Below are 23,068 nucleotides of genomic sequence, written 5' to 3'. Positions count from 1 at the left end.
TACAGGCCAAACACTGACAAACGGGAGTGGCTTTGAATGGCAAGTTGGTCAGCATAGACCTATGGATCGAAGGGTTTGTTTACGTGTATGACTTCATGACCTTAAAGTAAGGTGGTGATGAATCAGCATACAGGAGGGAGTTTGAAAATCTAGGTGAGTGGTGCCCTAACAACAAACTCTTACTCACTGTTAAAAAGACTGAGGAGCTGATTATGGACTTCAGGAGAAGGAAACTAGAGTTTCATGAGCTAGTCTTCATCGGAGGATCGGAGCTGGAGAAGGTCAACAGCTTTAAGTTCCTCAATGTTATCATTTCAGATGATCTGTCCTGGACTCAGTATGTAAGTGCAATCATGAAAAAAGAACAGCAGTGCCCCTACTTCCTTGTTTGCAAAGATTCAGCATAACATCTAGAACTTCTATAGATGGGTAGTGGAAAGTATGTTCATTAGTTGGGATGGAAACACTAATGCCCTTGAATGGAAAATCCTACAAAGAGTAGTGGATATGGCCCAATCTATCACCGGTAAAGCCCTCCCCACCTTTGAGCACATCTAAATGAAGTGTTGTTGCAGGAAGGCAGCATCCATCATCAGGGACCCCAGCAGCAGGACATGCTCTCTTTTTGCTGCTGCCTTCAGGAAGGAAGTACAGGAGCCACATGTTTCTGTAACAGTTATTATCCCTTCTCTATTGGGCTCTTAAACCAAAGGGATTAACTTCACTCAACTTCACTTGCCTCATCATTGAAACGTTCCCACAACCTATGGAGCCACTTTCATCTCATGTTCTCGATATTTATTGTTTATTTATGTTTTTAAAATTATTTCTTTCTTTTTGTATTTACAGTTTTCTGTCTTTTACACACTTGTTCGATGCCCAAGTTGGTGCAACATTTCATTGATTCTATTATGGTTATTATTCTATTAAGGAGTTATTGAGTATGCCCACAAGAAAATTAACCTCAGTGTTGTATATGGTGATGTATACTATATCTACTTTGATAATAGATTTACTTTGAACTTTACAGTTTAATTTAAGACATAAACAATGAAAAATAAATAAACCATTTTCTATACTGAGGTATGACAGTTCCAGGAAAATGAAAGGAATCTCCATATACCAGCTATGGTCAGAGTAAAGCTGAGGTAAAGAAACCCAGTGCCTTTCTGCTGGTCTCAGTGGGGAGTTCAGTGGTGAAACAGGAGGTATGATATGCTGGTAGCTGACCTCCAGCTTATTTCTGACTTTTATATTTCAATCTACAGGGAGGAGATAACCTAATGCTTTCAGTGAAACCATTGGCTAGAGGTGAGCAGGATATGGGCTGGAGCCAAACTTGAAATCCAAACACCTGTGTCTCAAAGATAAACCAAAGGGTGTTTTTACAACTACATTCTGAAAATATTGATGTCAGTCCATTGTTCCCTTGTCTCCCGAAGGCTGAATATTTTCTAGATCAGAGAACAATTTCAGCAATAGGAAGTACAATATTTATAGGAAAAATAGATTGGAAAAATCCAGCCAATCGCAGTGCCAGCATCATTATCTTATTCTTTCCAAGAACTTCCAGAGTTTATAAAGTTTTAAGGTATTTATTTCTTCTATTTGTTTTCCTCTCTTCACAAGCTTCTGAACAATGCTATTTTAAAAATAGAGAGGAACATTTAAAAAATACATTTAACCATGTACATATGTGTAGACTTGCCCATTTTGTTTAACTGGAACAGACTGTGGGAGAGGAAATGGAAAATAGAAAAATGACTGGAAGAAAAGCTGGAACCAGAAAAGAATTCTGCACTTCCCTTAAAATTTTTGCTTTAGTTGTCAGCTGCATGTACAAATTCTATTTGCCGTTCTTGAATAAGAAAATGAACCTTCATTTCTTGGACTGCTGCTGCTGCAGACACTGTCTGCCTACCAGATGTTTTTCCTAATTTCCAAAAAGAAATGCCGAATCAGTCGTTAGTTGGATATTTCACTATTTGAGTTGTACTTTAAGTGTGCTTCAGTCTGATTCTTTGTCTTGTGTAAAGAAAGGGAGAGTGCAGCATTAGCTCAGAGAGAAAGAGAGAGTGTGTATCTGTGTTTGTGAGAGTGAGTGTATGTGTGTGAGCGAGAGAGATAAAAATGAAAAAGCTTAAAATAGAAAGGTTTTTTTCTTCCTGGTCAACTGAAGATAGCTCTGGGTGGTGAAACATTTAGAACAGGGATAAGCGAGGCAGGCGTTGGGAGGTACTGGTAACATAAATCTTGCTACACCAGCACTTACAGTGTTTACCGATATATAGCAAATGCCATGCTTGTTGAAATAGAAACCAGGCTTACATTGAAGTCACATTTTTGTTCTTTTGAGCAATCCTGTACACTGAATTAACTCTTTCATTGGTGATTTTTGTTTTTGTCTGGCCGCTTAAGGACCCTGTGCAGTCCTTCTGAGTTTTAAATAAATATTTGCACCAGTTTAAGAAAGCCCAGGTTATCTCAGGTTCTAACAAAGGAATTTTGATCTGAATTACTAGCTCTGTTGCTCTTTCCACAGTTGCTGCCTAACTTGCTGAGTGTTTCCAGCATTTTCTCTTTTTTGTTCAGATTTTGAGCAACTGCAGTGCAGTAGTGTTTAAAGACAGTGTTTTAGATGGGTACACAACCAACGTATTTCACTGTATGTTTCGATGTAAATGTGACAAATTAATCTTTTTGTTCTATGGGCAAGCCAATTCTGAAACCAAATAACTTCCCTACCACCGAAATGAAACTTACCAGTCTATAGTTTCCAAATTTATCCCTATTTCTCTTCTTGAATAGTGGAACAAATGTTAACTACTCTCCAGTCCTCTGGAATCTTGCCAGTGACTAGAGAGGACATGATGATATTGGTCAAGGTCCCAGTGATCTTCTTTCTTGCCTCTCTCTATAACCTGGGATATATCCCATCAAGTGCTAGGATCTTATCCACCTTAATGTTCTTTGAGTGACCCAACATTACCTCATTTTTCATCTCAAAACACCCTAGCATTCTGTTAAGCTCCCTCCTCTGACCTCCCTATCCTTCAGATCCTTCTCTTTGTTAAATACTGATGCAAAGTACTCATTTAGGGCCTCACCCACATCCTTCACCTCCAAACATATGTTCCTCCAGTATCCTTCAGTAGTCCTAGTTGCTCTCTAGGTAACCCCTTGGTTATGATGTACTGTATGTCTAAAATGCCTTGGGATTCTCTTTAATTCTACTTGGCAAGGACATTTTATGAGACTTCCTGGCTTTCCTAATTCCTTTCCTCAGTTCTTTTCTGGCTTCTTTATAATTCTCAGGGGCTCTGTTTGATGTTAGCTTCCTAAACCTTACAAACGCTTCCTTTTTTCATTTTAGTTAGAGATACTATATTATATGGTAATAAGTCCTTCAGGTCCAATGAGCTCATGCTGGCAAATCACAACTATGAATCTATTAACCCATTTATCTTTGGAATGTGGGAGGAAACTGGAGCACCCAGAGGAAACCCACATGGTCACGGGGAGAACATGCATATTCCTTACAGACAGTGATGGAATTGAAGCCAGGTTGTTGGTGCTATAATTTTGCTGCATTTACCACTACACTACCATGCCACCACCATCACGGTAGCATAGCAGTTTTTCTTCTTAACTAAATTCATCACCTCTCTCAACATCCAGGATTGCCTTGCCTTGACGTCCTTCTCCTTCTTTCCTACTGGGACATCCTGTAGTCCATGCGGTTGATTTTTAAATAGTTGTTTTTGGACAAGTCTACATCTGACATGTGGAGCTTCCCAAAGCCAACTGTTCCCAATTAACTCTTCTTATGTGCTGCCTACTACTCTGGTAATTCACTTGCTCCAATTTAATTATCTCCCACAAGGTTGATACTTATTCTTATGTTTAGCTATCCTAAAACTTCAGGGATCATGATCATTGTTCCCTAACTGTCCTCCACTGTAAGGTCAGTTACCTGGGCTGGCTTATTACCCAACACCAGGCCCAATATAGCCTCTCCTCTTGTTATACTCTCTACATATTGATTTAAGAAATCCTCTTGGGTGCACCTAACAAATTCTGCCCCACCTAAACCTCTTTCACCAACGAGGAACCAGTCAAAATTAGGGAAGCTGAAGTCACCAACTACAAAATCCTGTTGTTTGTAGACTTTTCTTTAATATGCCTGCAGATGTGTTCCTCAATATCCCATGGGCTATTAGGGTATAGAAGGCCAGTTTGGTGGTATAATTCCATCAGAGTGATTGCACCTTTCTTATTTTTGAGTTCTATCCAGAGATACCTGTGAATGAACCCTTCATTATATCCCCTCAAAGTTCAGCTGTCGTATTGTCCCTGATTAACAGCACAAGTCCCCTCCCACTCGACTTTTACCTCCATCTCTATTTTTTCTATAGCATCAAAACCAAGGAATACTTAACTTCCATTCCTGTTCCTCTCTCAACCAAGTCTCTGTTATGGCCACAACATCAGAGTTCCACGGACTGATTAATGCTATGTTCATCACCCTTACCTATGATACTCCATGTGTTATTCTCAGTAAATTGAATTATACATTCCAAGATGCTTCAAAACAGTCTGTCTCCATTCAAATGAATCCTGGTGGTGCTTCTGTGGGAAGATTCTCCAATGAACAAATAAGTTTGGGACGTCAATGATTTCACATATGGAGTTGCTATTATTTCCAGCCAAATTTCAGCTCATTGTGTTGGTCCTATGCCCATTTGTGGGACTGTGAGATGACTTTATTTTACTTGCCAAGTGCAGAAGACCACAATTATACTTATGTAGTATTTCTTTAATGACATTTGATCATCATTGAATTCAACTCGGGTCCATCATCAACACCGGCCTTCAAACAGAATTCTGCAACGGGTCCTTTGTCATGTTCATACTAATCACTGTATTTATCTGTGCTAGTCCCATTATCCCACATTTGATCCATGGTTCTCTCTGCTTTGCTATATGAAGTGTTTGCTTAGATCATTCTTCAATTTTGTGAGAGTATCTGTTTCTGTAGTTCCTTAGACACTGCATTCCAAATTCTGGCCACCCTCTGAGTGAAATATAATCCACCTCAGATCACCTCTAAACCTCCTATCCCTCACTTTATACCTATGGCCTCTTGCTTAAGACAAACCTTTCCCCACCAAGGGGGAAAAAACCTTTTACTATCCACCCTACCTAACACACTCATAATTTCATAATTTCTATCACATCTCCCCTCGGGCTCCTCCGCCCCAGGGAGAACAAACCCAGTCTACCCAAATAACTAAAATATTCTAATCCAGGCAACATACTGGCAAATCTCCTCTGCAAGTTCTCCAAGAAAATTACACCCCTCTGTAGTCTTGTGCTCAGAAATGCACACAGTACTCCAGGTAGGGTCTAGCCAATATTTTATAAAGAAGCAACATGATATCCCAACCATTATGTTCTATTCCTCAGCTAATGGAATCTAACATCCTATATGCCTTTCTCAGCACCCTAGCTACCAGTGCTGCTACTTTCAGGAATCACAGGCTTTGTACCCCAAGGTTCCTTTGTACATCAACACTTCCTATGGCCTTGCCATATACTATGTGTATCTAACCCTTATTTGACCTTCCAAAAAGCATTGCCGTACATTTGTCAAGATTAAATTCCATCGGCCATGGCTCTGCCCAAGTTTCCTACTGATCCTCATCATGTTATAGCTTAACACAATCCTCATCACTATCTGCAAAACCACAAATTTTCACGTCATTTACAACTTACCTATCATTCCCCTACATCAATATCTATGTGGTTAATGTATATCACAGACATTAAGGATGCCAGCACTAATCCTCATGATGCACAATTAACTATGTTTTATCACCGGTGAATGAACTTAAGGAGACAGATTTTATTTTTATTCTCACAACCATCAGGGTGCTACAGTCTGTGTCAATTTTATTGACCATCTCACATCGTTCTTCAATTCCGCCTTCTTCATACTTACAGCTTTACTTCATACTTACAGCTGCTTTCCTGCCTGTGTCCAATTACTTCCCACTCTCTAAGCTTGCCAAGCCTGAAAACTGTTTATTCACAACATTACCTTCTCCAAAGTCTTGTCAATGTTTTCTCAAAATCTTAATGCTGGGAGGTACTAGAAGGCACAACAGTTGAAATGTGATGGACTGAAGATTCACACTAACTGAAGCATTATAGGCAAACAGTCAGAAACTGACTGAACTGGCAAAGTTGAAACACGTGTTCTGGGGTCACTTTATGTCTATCCACATCCCTACACCTTTTACCTTGTAACATGCAGATGGAATTTCCACTTGGTGCAAGCTTTACCAGAAACTTCCTGAAGTAGAAGAGACAAAATGCAGCCACTTCTCCATTGGATTCTGCTCACTTCCCTTTGGAGTGGTATGAAGACAATACCACCACAATTGTCCGATAGAATTTTAGGATTACAGTGGATTCTGGCTAATTGGGTTATCAGTTAATCAGGGCAGCCACTTAGTTGGGAAAACACTTAAACAAAAACTAATCAATGAAATGTATGGGATTCCCTCCGTATATTTGGGACATTGTGCTACTTAATTGGACCAGGAAGCTGTTGCTGGACAGTTCCTATCTAGCGACAGGCATGTGCACGTATGAGGCCATTAGACACTACACCATGCTTAGAAGGAACAGTTTTTAAATAGTGCCAGATATGTCAGCTTCTGTTCAGAAAACAGTGATTTTTGTCACTGATAGTTGGTGAGAAATAAGCAGTAAGACAATTCAGAATTGCTCTGCTTGCTGCTGTTTGAAGCATTCAGGCTTGGAGATGTCACAAATGACCAGGAGTGAAAACGAAACTGTTTCACTACTTCAAGAGCTATGAAGAATTTGAAGGTATCAACAATCATCTTGAATGTTACAATGAAAATGAAGATTTGAAGTTTGCAATTGTTGATAGAATTGTATGAAGGTAGTCCATTATCTACACCAGGTGTCTGCACTGACTTTGTTTATTAACAGTCAATCAAAAGAATGCTGTAGCGTACAATGGATGAATTCCTCCATCAATAAATATTAGGAACTAATATACAGTTTTATAGGCACAAACACATGAGAATCTGTTGTTGCTGGAAATCCAAAGCAACATACACAAAAATGCTGGATGAACTCAGTAGGCCAAGCAGCATCCAAGGGAAAGAGAAAACAGTTGATGTTTTAGTTCAAGACCCTTCATCAGTCCTGATGAAGGGCCTCAGCCTGAAACATCAACTGTTTGCTCTTTTCATGGATTATGCCTCACTGCCAAGTTCCTTCAGCATTTTGTATGTGTTGCCACAGTTTTATCGTACTGTAGTTGTATTGAGAGTGTTCTAATTAGTTCTGTATTTCATTTAAATACATAATTTGTTAAACAGTAGTTTGTCTTTTTTTATACCTTTCTAACTATTTCCATGAAACTTCAGCTAATTGGGGCAGCCGCTTTATTGGGCCAAAAACTTCTGGTCCCAATGTGTCTCAGTTAACTGGAATCCACTATATAGAATTTCATGGCTCAAGCTCATGAAGAAATACAATTCTACAATTCACACATGTCGTTGGTCTCAGGACCTCAACACACACAATTGACAATTAGCTTTGAAGCGAGTGACTATATTTCACTATCCACTAATGCAGGTTGTACCATTAGGCAATTCCCATAATGTCAAAAGAGAAGCAACACTCACAACACGCTGGAGGAACTCAGCAGGTTGGGCAGCATCTGTGGAAACGTCGACTTATCGTTTCCACAGATGCTGCCCGACCTGCTGAGTTCCTCCCACGTGTTGTGAGTGTTGCTTTGACCCCAGCATCTGCAGAGTATTTTGTGTTTATGTCAAAAGAGAAACCTGATAATAATCCTGCATTGAAATTATAATCTTCTCCAGAATATGCAAAGCAAGAATCCTACTATCTAATGTACTTGTATGTCCTTGATTATGGAACAATTAACATTACTCTTCTTACCAGGATTATTTTCTTTTCTCCTGAAATCCTGAAATCCATAACGTAGAAGTTAATTTGCTTAAGGAAAAATAGTATATCATTTTGTATAAATAACTATAGTAGGTAATAATAAATTTTTACATCATTAGATGAAGAATAAGTTCTATATTTTAAAATATAGTCTGCAAATATAAAACACAATGAAGAATTTATCACACAGTTTGGGGTCTCAGATTAGCAGTGTCTGAAGAGAACAGAATCACTCTTAGCCCAGCACAAAATTGATATATACAATTGAGTTAAGATGAATGGTTGAAATTTACTAATTTGGCAACTCCACCTAATTTCTCAAGCTTTCTCCAGGAAAGCAAAGATACCTTGAAATAATCGTAGAGCAAGTGCTGTAGGCAACACTGTTTTTTCCTCCTATGTGGAGAGTCCTTCAAATCATGTATGATCTACTTACGCTGTATACTTTATACTTTATTGTCGCCAGACAATTGATACTAGAACTTACAATCACCACAGCAATATTTGATTCTGCGCTTCCTACTCCCTGGATTACAAATCGATAGTAAATATTAAAAATTTAAATTATAAATCATAAATAGGTAATAGAAAAATGGAAAGTAAGGTAGTGCAAAAGAATCCGAGAGGCAGGTCCGGATATTTGGAGGGTACGGCCCAGATCCGGGTCAGGATCCATTCAACAGTCTTATCACAGTTGGAAAGAAGCTGTTCCCAAATCTGGCCATACGAGTCTTCAAGCTCCTGAGCCTTCTCCCGGAGGGAAGAGGGATGAAAAGTGTGTTGGCTGGGTGGGTCATGTCCTTGATTATCCTGGCAGCACTGCTCCGACAGCGGTGTAAAGTGAGTCCAAGGACAGAAGATTGGTTTATGTGATGTGCTGCGCCGTGTTCACTATCTTCTGCAGCTTATTCCGGTCTTGGACAAGACAACTTCCATACCAGGTTGTGATGCGCCCTAGAAGAATGCTTTCGACGGTGCATCTATAAAAATTAGTGAGGGTTTTAGGGGACAGGCCAAATTTCTTTAGTTTTCTCAGGAAGTAAAGGCACTTTCTTAGCAGTGGACTCTGGTTGGACCAAGTCAGGTCGTTTGTGATATTGACCCCGAGGAACTTAAAGCTTTTGACCTGTTCCACTTGCGCACCACCGATGTAAATTGGGTCGTGCGGTCCGCTACTCCTTCTGAAGTCAACAACCAATTCCTTCATCTTGCTGACGTTGAGGGATAGGTTATTGTCTTCGCACCGTGCCACCAGGTTCTTAATTTCCTCTCTGTGCTCAAATCCATTATTACCCGAGACACGGCCTACAATTGTTGTGTCATCAGCAAACTTATATATTGAGTTTGATGGAAACTTGGCTACACAATCATGGGTGTACAGTGAGTGCAGCAGGGGGCTGAGTACACAGCCTTGTGGGGCACCGGTGCTCAGAGTGATTGTAGAGGAGAGCTTGTCTCCTATTTTTACAGCCTGGGTCCTGTCTGTGTGGAAGTTGAAGATCCAGCTGCAGATCTGAATGCTAAGACCCAGGTTCTGGAGCTTAGGAATCAGTTTATTTGGAATGATGGTATTAAAGGCAGAGTTGTAGTTAATGAAAAGGAGCCTTACGTATGCGTCTTTATTCTCCAGGTGTTCTAAGGAGGAACGTAGGGCCAGAGAGATGGCATCTGCCATTGACCTGTTGCTCCGGTAGGCGAATTGCAAAGCGTCGAGTTTGACCGGTAGTAATCAATGTAGAGAGGATGATAGAATTTACTCTTTAATAAATGTATTCCTTTCTTGAATGTTTATAATCCAAAGGTCTCTGGTTTCTATCTCTCATGGTCTTGTGGGGGAATGGGCTTGAGAGGAAGATATATCAGCCATGATGAAATAGCAAAGCAGACTCAATGGGCCAGATGATCTAATTCTGTTCCTATCTTTTATGGTCTTATGATCAAGTTCAAATTGTAAATAGCAGAAACTTAACAGAATGTGTTAAAGCATCTTAATCTAAAATGCTATTCTGCAATACAACTCTAACAGAGAAATATTTACAGATGTCCTACTCGTAACTCCTGTGATGTTACAACATCTTGATGGATATACCAAGCGGATTCATTACTTAGTATAGTAAAGACTGCAGAGATATAGGTATTGTTGTAATGTGAGCATTACTAAAAGTAAGTTAATACTAATTAGGATAATGGGGGGCTTCTACTTTCATTCTTTTTACTTCCGGTGGGCTTTGTATGTAGTGTGCCTGCCATGCCATACGGGTTGTGAAAGCCTCTGTACATACATAACGGTTTTGAAGTTCGACATAAAGTTGTTTCTTTGGCATGAAGTTGTCGAGTGTGCCTTTTTCAAAGTAGAAGTTACCACAGGTATTATCCATAAAAACCAGACACGTCACCATTTGGATGTCTTCCAGCATTTCTGTTTTTGTTTCAGGTTGCAACATCTTCAGATTTATTTGTTTTCCAGGCCATGTTACAGTAACTTTGGGGATGAATAGAAGAATGGTGTCATGAGCACTGAATATTTTTTATATACTCTATGACCTGCATCAGTTTGCCTTCAGCATTTATAGAAAACAGGAGGGAGAATATAAAGCCAAAGATGTAGGATATTTTTAACCTATTGCTGAACACAGAAGTCCTTTTGACTCTCCTCATTCCTATCTGGCGAAAGGGATGAAGTGATTCATATCAGTCCACACATTAGAATATAAGAGCATGAATCATCCTGCAGAATGTGAGCCACTTTAATAGGAAAAATAATAGTTCAGATCCACTCACACTAATTTTTGTCCTACAAATTATAAAGGCAAAATGTAGTCATAAAGAAAGGACGGAGGATCAAGAGTATTCAGCAAGACTGATGATTCTGTACCTCAAAGCAACACATACAAAATGCTGAAGGAACTCAGCAGGCCAGATTTCCAGCAAATGCGGATTTTCTTGTGTTTATGTACTTCAAATCTGTTCATTATCTTTTCCTGATATCCTTTAGCATACAGTGCATAAAGAAAAAACACACAAACCCCTCCACAACTTGTACGATAGTGGTAGTTCCAGAATTATATTGCACATTTTATTATACCTATATTTTGCATAATATTTCAATTACTGGCTGAGAATTTTGTTCCTTTGCTGCTCTCTCTTGATATCCATGAGGTTGGCTGACTCTTATTCATAGAAAGTGATCCGATTAATTTGCATTGCATTTTTATTCTCAGATTCTAAAGCACAAAGACATATCATCTCCAAGCCATCGGTATATTGATAGTAAAGTTGTACGGACGAGAACTGAAGGCGAATGGCTTTCCTTTGATGTTACAGAGACAGTCAATGAATGGTTACTCCATCGAGGTAAAACCCTGTGGTTTTTATCTCCATTTAGGTACTAAAATTGCCTAAAATTATTTTTAAATAAAATTTTGATTCTGTAATATATGTGTGGTAATATACATTTATTAATTTAATATTTTGTCTTTTGTAGAGAGAAACAGTGGCTTTAAAATAAGTCTACATTGCCCATGTTGCACATTTGTGCCTTCAAGTAATTATATTATACCAAATAAGAGTGAAGAGCTGGAAGTTCGATTTGCAGGTAAATGACAGTTTATAATGTTATAAAAGAAGTTTTTGTGACATTTTGGCCTATCATGGTCCACACCGCTTGATAAATATAACTGGATAACTTTGGGTTCAGTTTCTGTAAATAAGCTATTTGTTAATTGATCCACATCTTTTGCCTTGTTGTTTTCATTTATCTCGATGTTGTATTATTGAAGCCAAAATTGCGATATCTGTATCTTGAATCAATATAGGTGAAAAATATCAATGGCATTTACTGGGAGACAATGGCATAATGTATTTCTCAATAGAGCTGGGAATGAGAGTGGAAAACAAATGTGTGTTTTTAAATTTTGAATCTAACTTTTGACGAAGGGTCAGAGGTAATGACAGAAAATCTACATCATGAAATTTCTTTCTTGGGTGTCACTTTTAAGTGAAATGATCTAACTCCATGCTGTGAGATGCTCATAAACCTTGCCTTTTGTAGGCATTCATTAAAATACTTCAAATTTCTTATAGAAAAAGCAACATGTATGAATAATGACTTCAAAATGTTCCTTATCACAGTGATCAGGCAGATTGAGTCCACAGAGGAAATTCTCTTGATACCAAAATAGTCTTGACTTTTACATACATTTTAAAAACAGATCATTTGCACAGCTTAGAATTTTTATAAAATTCCCCAAATATTGATTTTGTAACTGTTTTGGGGCAAGGACATGCATTCTCCAATATCATCAACTATAAAGTCTTAAAAAAGAAATGGATGATTAGTTTAAAAATGTTTTTGGAGACTGTGAGATCAAAGGTGAATGCTAATGGAAATATTTTTCTGTTTGGTTAATATATTACCATTCTTTGTTCCTTTGATAAATAGTATTCGTTTAACACTTCATAGCATAACAATTTGAATTAAGCAAAACTAATGAATCAACTATGCCACTTAATAATAATGAGAAAGTGGTAATAAAAGGGGCTCAAAGCCAAAATAATATCTGTATATGAAAGCTTTAATATTCTTACATTTAAGAGGACCCAGTACTATATTTTAAAAAATAAAAAACACTTCGTTTGATGCCCAAATTGCAACTAAAACAATGTTTAGAAACTTAGTTCTTTCCTAAATCTTAATTTTATTGACCTAACCTCTCCCTATCATTGCTGGGACCACCACTGGAATTCAGGACTTTGAGCAGCTGTAACTGCACTTAGTACACCACCTCAGTAAAGTGCATTACAGTTGCTGGAAAAAATTGATCTTGCTACTGGAAACAGTAAGCATTCCAGAGATTCCTTAAGTTATCAGACCCTGGTTAGGTCATATTTATGGAATTTCACAGTAATGTTATATTAGATCTTTAAGTTCTAACAATAAAGCAAAGTATTTTAGTTACTATTGTGACACCAAAATCCGACTAAAAATCTAAGCACTCTGATCTGTGGCATTTCAGTGCCTTTCATTAGCATTATCAGTTTGTGAAATGAGAATTGTAGTGAGAACCTTAACACCAAAGGAGAACTGAGAACCTAGGGATGAAGTGCCTCTGGTTTGCTTTTATTTCAGGAGTTGTTATGGCAATCGCTTTGAGAACTTTTACAGCTTGTGTTACCTCATAAATAGTGCATTTTACCCATTTAAAGCCTTCCTAAATTTGAGATAATGGGTTTTCTAAAAAGAAACACTTACACCCAGGGAAAATGGGGCCAATTTTCATGCTGGCCTCTGCTCCAGAACATGGCAAATTGTGGAGTGCCTGGTCTGTGGCTTGCGTCACTTCAAAAGCACTGTATGGTCAGAATTGGTGATAGAAAGAGGATGATGATGCCAAATGCTGGGCTGGCTTTGGGGACCTTTTTTTAGCAACTAGCTGCTAAGAGGATAATTAGGCTTGAAAACCAAATTGGTGATTCAGTGAAAGGTAGGCACTGACCTTTTATCGATCTTTTGTTATCTAGTACCTCAGAATTATTAACCTGAAAGATTTCGGGTTCATTGTCAATGTCTTGGGGTGCCAGTAGAAATGGAGCCTTGGGTATGCAAGCATGGGTCACCTAATGGCTTAGGCTATGTCCACGCTACGCCGCATAATTTTGAAAATGAAGCTTTTTCTCTTCATTTTGACCCTCTGTCCACACTAAAACGGCGTTTTCATCACCCGAAAATGGAGATTTTCAGAAATTGTCACCAGAGTGAATAAATCTGAAAATGCCTAATATCCGTTGCAGTGTGTACGTGGTAACCGGAGCTTTTGAAAACCACTGTCATGATGTGCCAGAACAGATGGCGACAGTGCAGCATTTGATTGTCTTCTTCTTATTATTATTATTATTACTACTTTATTTTCACCAAACAATTGATACTAGAGCGTACAATCATCACAGCAATATTTGATTCTGCGCTTCGCAGAACCTAACAATTTCAGAACAGACGGCAACGAGACTGAAGCCAGAAGAGTTAGAAATGTGCTCACCAAATACTTTGACCCATAGCTTACTGAATAAATAAGTATACTCACTTTGCCCTGTTTTCTGTCCTTGCTTGTATGAAGGTGGTTTACCTATTTATGCAAGTTCTTCTCTGACAATAGATGTGTAACAGCCTAATGTAACATTGTATGGAAATACAAGATAACACTGATGCAGACATGTTTTATACACTTAACAAGGTGCTTTATTAATGCAACAGAGTTGGTCAGTTTTTCAATGTTTGTCGTCAGCCAGGTCATACTGTCCGTGAGCTCTCTGTCGGTTGCCTCCATATGCTCCAGTATTTGTTTTTTTAAATTTTAAGTCCTCCTACGCGAGAGCCAAGAGCAATTCCTTTTAAGTTTTTCTACTCTGTAACTGGACAAACGCGCACCAAGTATACCGTTTCCTCTTCGCTTGTTTTCTGTGTGTCCTGTGCATGCCCAGTAGAGGAGATTCACCCAAATATCCGTCTAATGTGGACAGAGATATTTTGAAAAACGCTTAGTGTGGACACCTATTGTTTTTTTCTCGAAACCGGCATTTTCGAAATTATCTGGCGTAGTGAGGATGTAGCCTTAAGCTACTTTTCTAACTCATTATTATGTACATGCTGAGCCTGCAGCTATCTTTGGTGCCAATGCCCATTGTTATGGAAATCTGATGTTAAATAAAAGCATTGGAATCATACATAGCAGAGGACTCAAACAGCTCCCTGAGGAGACTTCCCATTTCATTCCTTTCAAGAGTGGTTCTGTGCACCATCGTCAGAATAGAATAACAGATATATCCTTTGAACCATGTTTTTTTTAATTTGTTTATAATGAAAACAATGCAAATAGTAGAATGTTATCACCAGTGGAAAATCTACAGCTCCCAAAGGGCTGTTGCAGACATGGCCTGGGATAATGCTGATCTGAAAATACTGAAACTGAAAGCACAGAGTAGCATGAACCACTAAGAAGCTGGTTGGTACAAACCCAAGCATATCAACATTGATTTCTGTAAGTTTAGCTTGTAAGGCTAGTGGTGGATGGGTTGATAGGGAACTAAATTTTAGAACAACTTTTCATCTCATTCATAGCCATGATAAGCCGATATTATATAGTTGTCATTGATGAAAGATTTTCCATGAATTAAAATGCAGTTCACTTCTGTATTGACTTGCCTAGAGAGATCTGAGATCCCACTTTCCCTCCTACTTACAGCAGAACATTTATCTCAATCACTCAGCTTTTAAAGTCGGCAAGAAGATGGTAGTGCAACCAAGGAGCCCTCTGGACTGGACATGACAGTGCTAACAGACTGAATTTTATCAACCAAGAGAAAATCTGCTGATGCTGGAAATCCGAGGAACGCACACAAAATGCTGGAGGAACTCAGCAGGTCAGGCAGTATCTATGGAACAGTCAACGTCTCGGGCTGAGACCCTTCAGCAGGACTGGTGTAATAAAGATGAGGAGTCAGAGTTAGAAGGGAGGGAGGAAGAAACACAAGATGATAGGTGAAGTTAGGAGGTGGGGAGTGAAGTGAAGAGCTGGGAAGGTGATTGGTGAAAGAGATACAGGGCTGGAGAAGCGAGAATCTAATAGGAGAGGACAGAGGACCTTGGAAGAAAGAAGAAGTGGGAGGAGCACCAGAGGGAGGTGATAGGCAGGCAAGGAGATGCGGTGAGAGAGGGAAAAGGAGATGGGGAATAGAGAAGGTGTGGGGGGGCATTATTGGAAGTTCAAGAAATCGACATTCATGCCTTCCAGTTAGAGGCTACCCAGATGGATGTAAGATGTTGCTCCTCCAACCTGAGTGTGGCCTCATTGCGACCATAGAGGAAGCCATGGATGGACGTGTCAGAATGGGAATGAGGAGTGGAATTAAAATGGGTGGCTACTGGGAGATCCCATTTTTCTGGCAGAGCGTAGGTGCTCATTGAAGCGGTCTCCCAATCTATATCAGGTCTCACCGATATATAGGCGGCCATACTGGGAGCATCAGATACAATAAATGACCCCAGCAGACTGGCAGGTGAAGTGCCGCCTCACCTGGAAGGACTGTTTGGGGCCCTGAATGGTAGTGAGGGAGGAGGCATAGGGGCAGGTGAAACACTTGTTCTGCTTGCAAGTATATGTGCCAGGAGGGAGATCAGTGGAGAGGGACGACTGGACGAATGAGTCGTGTAGGGAAAGATCCTTGCGGAAAGCAGAAAGTGGGGTGGAGTGAAAGATGTGCTTGGTGGTGCAATCCAGCTGGAGATGGCGGAAGTGCTCTCAGGAAGAGGCTTTTCATTTCAGAACGAAGGAGATGTCCTCCTTCAAAGAAAGGGGCTTCCCCTTCCTCCACCATCAGCACTGCCTTCAACTGCTTTTCTTGTGTTTCTTCGTCCCGTCCCTTCTAACCCTGACTCCTCATCTTTTTGTCTCCAGTCCTGCTGAAGGGTCTCAGCCCAAAACGTCGACTGTACTCTTTTCCATAGATGCTGCCTGGCCTGATGAGTTCCTCCAGCATTTTGTGGGTGTTGCTCGTGGAAGCCTGAATTGTACAAATGGACAATCCCCATCTACCTCTAGCGTCATTCATTTTTCTCCCTCAGCTGTACTGAAACCAGTCAGAATGCACTCAGTATTAAAAGCAAGCTCAATGTTTGGAGAGTGCAGAATTCTGCAGCATCTAATTTATATCCAAAAGACAGGTGAAATTTATTTCAAGTACAAACCCCATTTCCAGAAAAGTTGGGATATTTTCCAAAATGCAATAAAAACAAAAATCTGTGATATGTTAATTCACGTGAACCTTTATTTAACTGACAAAAGTACAAAGAAAAGATTTTCAATAGTCTTACTGACCAACTTAATTGTATTTTGTAAACATACACAAATTTAGAATTTGATGGCTGCAACACACTCAACAAAAGTTGGGACAGAGGCATGTTTACCATTGTGTTACATCACCTTTCATTTTAATAACACTTTTAAATCATTTTGGAACTGAGAATACAAACTGTAGTAGATTTGCAATTGGAAATTTTGTCCATTCTCTCTTGATATAAGACTTCAGCTGCTCAACAGTCCGTGGTCTCTGTTGTCTGATTCTCCTCTTCATGATGCGCCATACATTTTCAATAGGAGATAGATCTGGACTGGCAGCAGGCCAGTCAAGCACACGCACTCTGTGTCTACAAAGCCACGCTGTTGTAGCCCGTGCAGAATGTGGTCTGGTATTGTCCTGCTGAAATAAGCATGGATGTCCCGGGAAGAGACGTCGCTTTGATGGCAACATATGTCTCTCTAAAATCCTAATATACGCCTCAGAGTCAATGGTACCTTCACATACATGCAACTCACCCATGCCGTGGGCACTGATGCACCCCCATACCATCACAGGTGCTGGCTTTTACACCTTTCACTGATAACAATCTGGATGGTCGTTTTCATCTTTGGCACGGAGAACTCGACTCCTGTTTTTTCCGAAAACGAGCTGAAATGTGGACTCATCTGACCACAGCACACAGTTCCACAGTCTTTCGGTCCATCTGAGATGAGCTCAGGCCCAGAGAACTCGCCGGCGTTTCTACATGGAGTTGATGTATGGCTTCCTCCTTGCGTAATACAGTTTCAAGTTGCAGGTGGCTATAATTGTCACAGTAGCATGACAGTTTCTTAGGCAGTGCCGCCTGAGGGCTCGAAGATCACGTGCATTCAACAGTGGTTTCCGACCTTGCCCTTTACTCACTGAGATGTCTCTGAATTCTCTGAATCTCTGAATCTTTTCACAATATTATGTACTGTAGATGTTGAAAGACCTAAATTCTCTGCAATCTTGCGTTGAGAAATGTTCCTGTTGAACTGACTAACAATTCTCTCATGAATTTTGGCACAAAGGGGTGAGCCACGACCCATCCTTGCTTGCAAATTCTGAGCCTTTGATGGATGCTACTTTTATACCCACTCATGATACCTCACCTGCTACCAATTAGCCTGCTTAATGTAACACACATAAAAGTTGCTGGTGAACGCAGCAGGCCAGGCAGCATCTCTAGGAAGAGGTGCAGTCGACGTTTCAGGCCGAGATCCTTCGTCAGGACTAACTGAAGGAAAAGTGAGTAAGGGATTTGAAAGTTGGAGGGGGAGGGGGAGATCCAAAATGATAGGAGAAGACAGGAGGGGGAGGGATGGAGCCAAGAGCTGGACAGGTGATAGGCAAAAGGGATAAGAGAGGATCATGGGACGGGAGGTCCGGGAAGAAAGACAAGGGGGGGGGACCCAGAGGATGGGCAAGGGGTATATTCAGAGGGACAGAGGGAGAAAAAGGAGAGTGAGAGAAAGAATGTGTGTATGAAAATAAGTAAAAGATGGGGTATGAGGGGGAGGTGGGGCATTAGCGGAAGTTAGAGGTCAATGTTCATGCCATCAGGTTGGAGGCTACCCAGACGGAATATAAGGTGTTGTTCCTCCAACCTGAGTGTGGCTTCATCTTTACAGTAGAGGAGGCCGTGGATAGACATGTCAGAATGGGAATGGGATGTGGAATTAAAATGTGTGGCCACTGGGAGATCCTGCTTTCTCTGGCGGACAGAGCGTAGATGTTCAGCAAAGTGGTCTCCCAGTCTGCGTCGGGTCTCGCCAATATATAAAAGGCCACATCGGGAGCACCGGACGCAGTATATCACCCCAGCCTGAAACGTCGACTGCACCTCTTCCTAGAGATGCTGCCTGGCCTGCTGTGTTCACCAGCAACTTTTATGTGTGTTGCTTGAATTTCCAGCATCTGCAGAATTCCTGTTGTAGCCTGCTTAATGTGGAGTCTTCCAAACCGGTGTTACTTGAATATTCTGTGCACTTTTCAATCTTATATTAACTCTGTCCCAACTTTTGTTGAGTGTGTTGCAGCCAGCAAATTCTAAATTTGCGTATATTTACAAAATACAATTAAGTTGGTCAGTAAAACTACTGAAAATCTTTTCTTTGTACTTTTGTCAGTTAAATAAAGGTTCACGTGAATTAACATATCACAGATTTTTGTTTTTATTGCATTTTGGAAAATATCCCAACTTTTCTGGAAATGGGGTTTGTAATTAGGATATAGTGTATGGAAGATATTTTTGAAAGCCTTTTAGAGATGTGCTGAAGTTACCAACTTGCATTGAAATCTTCTCTAATTTGAGCTGTTTGTTTTAAAGGAATTCCTGACAACTACCCAGGAGATTATTCTGGCGTGGATAAGGGAAAAAAGGGTAAGGACCAAATTGGGAAGACAGCACATCTCCTCCTCATGCTATTACCAACCTACAGACTTGAGTCACAGCAATCTAGCCGACGGAAGAAGCGTGCACTGGATGCCACATTTTGCTTTAGGTAATATGTACATGCATTGCACTTTGCTCCATGTGTCTTTGGAAGCACAAAAATGCCTTAAGGCTTAAATCATTTATAACATGTAAAAGGCAGATAATACTGTCCCCTCAATCTGATCTGATAGGTTGCTAAGTCTTTTAAGCCTTCATGCAAGTTTATTTTCCAAAGATATAAGGATATATTTTGCATTCATGAATATGATCTAGACATCAGGTAAATTAAAGTTATCATCTTAGTTACAAAGTACAAACTCTGTTCTCTGGTCACTGATGCCATGCCCTCTGTCACCCACACCTCACAGCACCCACAGCTCATCTTTCTCCATCTCAACCACTGAACCACACTTTGTCCCCAGCTCTTTTATGAGTCATAGAGAAGTACAGCATAGAATCCTTCAATTTCGAGATAAACGCCCTGTCTGCCCTTTCTATAGCAGGCGGCTTTGATAGAATGGTAGGAAATAAAGTGTGGAAAAGCTTACCAAAGTAGGCAGTTAAATCTCCATCTTCAGCTTCTTCTTGCAGCCCAACAATTCGTATATTCTTTCATTGAGACCTAGTTTCCAGGTCTATAATCTTATTTTGATATCTTTCCAAACGAGTTGTAGCTTCAGATAACTTTTGCTTAGTTATCTTCATTTCCTCTTCATGCGAAATAACTTGAGTTTCCAGGTCTTTAAGTTTTCCCAGAAATGACTTCATTTCATTACTATTCTTTTCCAGTTGGTCTTTAATTGATCCATTCTGATCCTTAATTGAATTCAGTGTCCGAACGATATCTTCAGCCCACTATGGCATTTCATCAGATCTTTCCTTTTGCACCTTTCCTTTCCCATTACCTTTATCACTAGGTTCAGGTAAATTCTTCCCGCTTCTTGTAGACATGGACATATTGTTCCCCCTCAAGAATCAGCAAGCCTAAAAATTTTAAATTCAAAGCTTAAACTAGGGGGAGAGAAAGAAAACTAAGAGCAGCACAAATATACTGCTACTCCATTTGCAGACAGGGGCGGTCTTCGAAGTACAGCATAGAAACAGGCCCTTCAGCCCATCTAGTCCATCTCAAAACTATTTAAACTGCCCACTCCCATCAACCTGCACAGGGGCCCCCATATCCTTGCTATCCATGTACCTATCCAAACTTCACTTAAACATCAAAATCGAGCTCCCATGCACCACTTCTGCTGGCAGATGATTTCACACTCTCATGACATTCTGAGTGAAGGTTCCCCTTAAAGTTTTCACCTTTCACCCTTAAGCCATGACCTCTGGTTGTAGACCGACTCAACCTCAGTGGAAGAAGCCAGCTTGCGTTTACCCTATCTATGCCCCTCATAATTTTGTATACCTCACAAATCTCCTCTCAATCTTCTGTGTTCTGAGGAATAAAGTCTTAACCTATTCAATGTTTCTGTATAACTCAGGTCCTCCAGAGCCAGCAACATCCTTGTAAGCTGTCTTTATATTCTTTCAACCTTATTTACATACTTCTTGTAGGTAGGTGACGGAAACGGCACACAATACTCCAAGTTAGGCCTTACTGGCATCTTATTCAACCTCAATATAACAACTCATCTCCTCTATTCAACACATTGATTTATAAAGGCCAATGTGCCAAAAGTTTCCTTTATGATCCTGTCGACCTGTGACACTACTTTCAATGAATTACGTACCTGTATTCCCAGATCCCTTTGTTCTACCACACCCCTCAGTGCCCCACCGTTCACTGTGTAAGATCTACACAGTCGGTCCAACCGTAGAGCAACACCTCGCACTTGTCTGCATTAAATTCCATCAGCCATTTTTTAGCCCATTTCTGGTGATCTGCTTGATCACAGATCCATATTCTCTTTAGCACAACTCTGATACCATTATAACACTGTCTACTTCTGTTCTCTTGTTTCCCTTTGGGTGAGATGTGGGGTGCATTTTCTAAGTTCAAAGAAAATTTATTATCAAAGTACATGTATGTTACTATATACAAAACTGAGATTAGTTTTCTTGCGGGCTTACTCAGTAAATTCAAAAAAACACAATAGAATCAATGAAAGATCACACCCAACAGGATTGACAAGCAACCAGTGGGCAAAAGACAACAAAAAATAAAAAGAAATAATGATTTTAAAAATACGTATCGAGGACAGTTGTGGTAACAGTTCAGTGATGGGGAAGTTATTCCCTCTGGTTCAAGAGCCTGATGTTTGAAGGTAATGGCTGTTCCTGAACCTGGTGATATGGGTCCTGAGGCTCCTGTACCATCTTCCTAATGACAGCAACAAGAAGAGAGCATGGTCTGGGTAGTGGGGGTCCTTGATGAAGGATGCTGCTTTCCTGTACAGCACTCCATGTAGATGCGCTCATTGGTGGGGAGGGCTTTATCCATGGTGGGCCGAGCTGCATCTACTACTATTTGTTGGATTTTCCGTTCAAGGGCATTTGTGTTTCCATACCAGGCCATGATGCAACCAGTTAATATACTCTCCACCACACATCTATAAAGTTTGTCAATGTTTTCGATGTCATGACAAATCTACACAAACTTATAAGGAATTAAAGGCATTGAAACACTTTCTTCATAATCGCACTTACATGTTGGGCCTAGGACAGATCCTCTGAAATGATAACACCAAGAAAGTTAAAGTTGCTGAGCCTCTCCATCTCTAATTCCCCCATTAGGGACTGGCTCATGGACATCCGGTTTCCTTCTCCTAAAGTCGATGACCAGCTCCTTGGTCTTGCTGACATCGAGCGAGAGGTGGTTGTAGCACCGCTCAGCCAGATTTTCAATCTCCCTCCTATTTGCTGATTCGTCTCCACCTTTGATTTGGCCAATAACAGTGGTGTCATCAGCAAACTTAAATACGGCTTTGGAGCTGTGCTTAGCCTCGTAATCATGAGTATAAAACGAGTAGAGCAGAAGGTCACGCACACAGCCTTGGGGTGCACCTGTGCTGACGGAGGTCGTGGAGGAGATGTTGTTGCCAATCCAAACTGTCTGGGGTCTGCAAATGAGGAAATTGAGGATCCAATTGCACAGGGAGGTATTGAAGCCAAGGTCTTGCAGCTTAATGGTTGGCCGTAGTTTCATGATAATGGGGCACCCATTTTAGTGGGTTGCAGGAGATCACAGATACATGAAATTTGGTACAACATTGAATTGTGGAGACAGTTATCAAACACATATTAAATGCTGATCCTTTGAATCTGTTCTGCCATTCACATATCTCCTGTTGATGTGTGACCTATTTAGCCCTGTATACTTTAATAGTTTAGAACAACAGATTTCAAATTAGGAATTGACCCCACGTCAATTGCCATTTGTGACAGAGAGCCTCAAGGATCTACAAGACATTGAGTGCTCTAGTTTTATAAATCATATTGTCTAATTTTCATAGAACTCTGCACAGGCCTTAGAGTCATAGTGTCACGGAGGGAATATAGCACGGAAACAGGCCCTTCAGCCCAACTGGTCGATGCCAGCCGTAGCACCTTCCCTATTAGTTCCAGTTGCCCACATTTGGCCTTTAACTGTCCAAGCCATCCCGTCCATGTACCTATCCAGATGCCTCTTAATTTTTGCAGTTGTGCCTGCCTCAACCACTTACTCTGGTAGGTGGATCCAGATACTCACTATTCTCTGTGAAAAAAAGTTTCACCTAAAACTCCGTTGCCCAT

General features: G+C 40.3%; 1 protein-coding gene across 1 annotated transcript in view; it reads left to right on the top strand.

The window, feature by feature from the left end:
- tgfb2 (transforming growth factor, beta 2) overlaps nt 1-23,068 on the top strand; it is a 72,105-nt gene that overhangs the window by 39,437 nt on the left and 9,600 nt on the right. Inside the window, exons 3-5 of the mRNA XM_063055749.1 lie at nt 11,238-11,370; nt 11,501-11,611; nt 19,220-19,394. Of these exons, the coding sequence (XP_062911819.1) occupies nt 11,238-11,370; nt 11,501-11,611; nt 19,220-19,394 (419 nt within the window). The remainder of the gene's footprint in view (nt 1-11,237; nt 11,371-11,500; nt 11,612-19,219; nt 19,395-23,068) is intronic.

Source organism: Mobula hypostoma, chromosome 8 (genome assembly GCF_963921235.1).
Source record: "Mobula hypostoma chromosome 8, sMobHyp1.1, whole genome shotgun sequence".
Taxonomy (NCBI): domain Eukaryota; kingdom Metazoa; phylum Chordata; class Chondrichthyes; order Myliobatiformes; family Myliobatidae; genus Mobula; species Mobula hypostoma.
The sequence above is the reverse complement of the archived record's forward strand: the minus strand, read 5'-3'. Positions and strand labels throughout refer to the sequence as shown.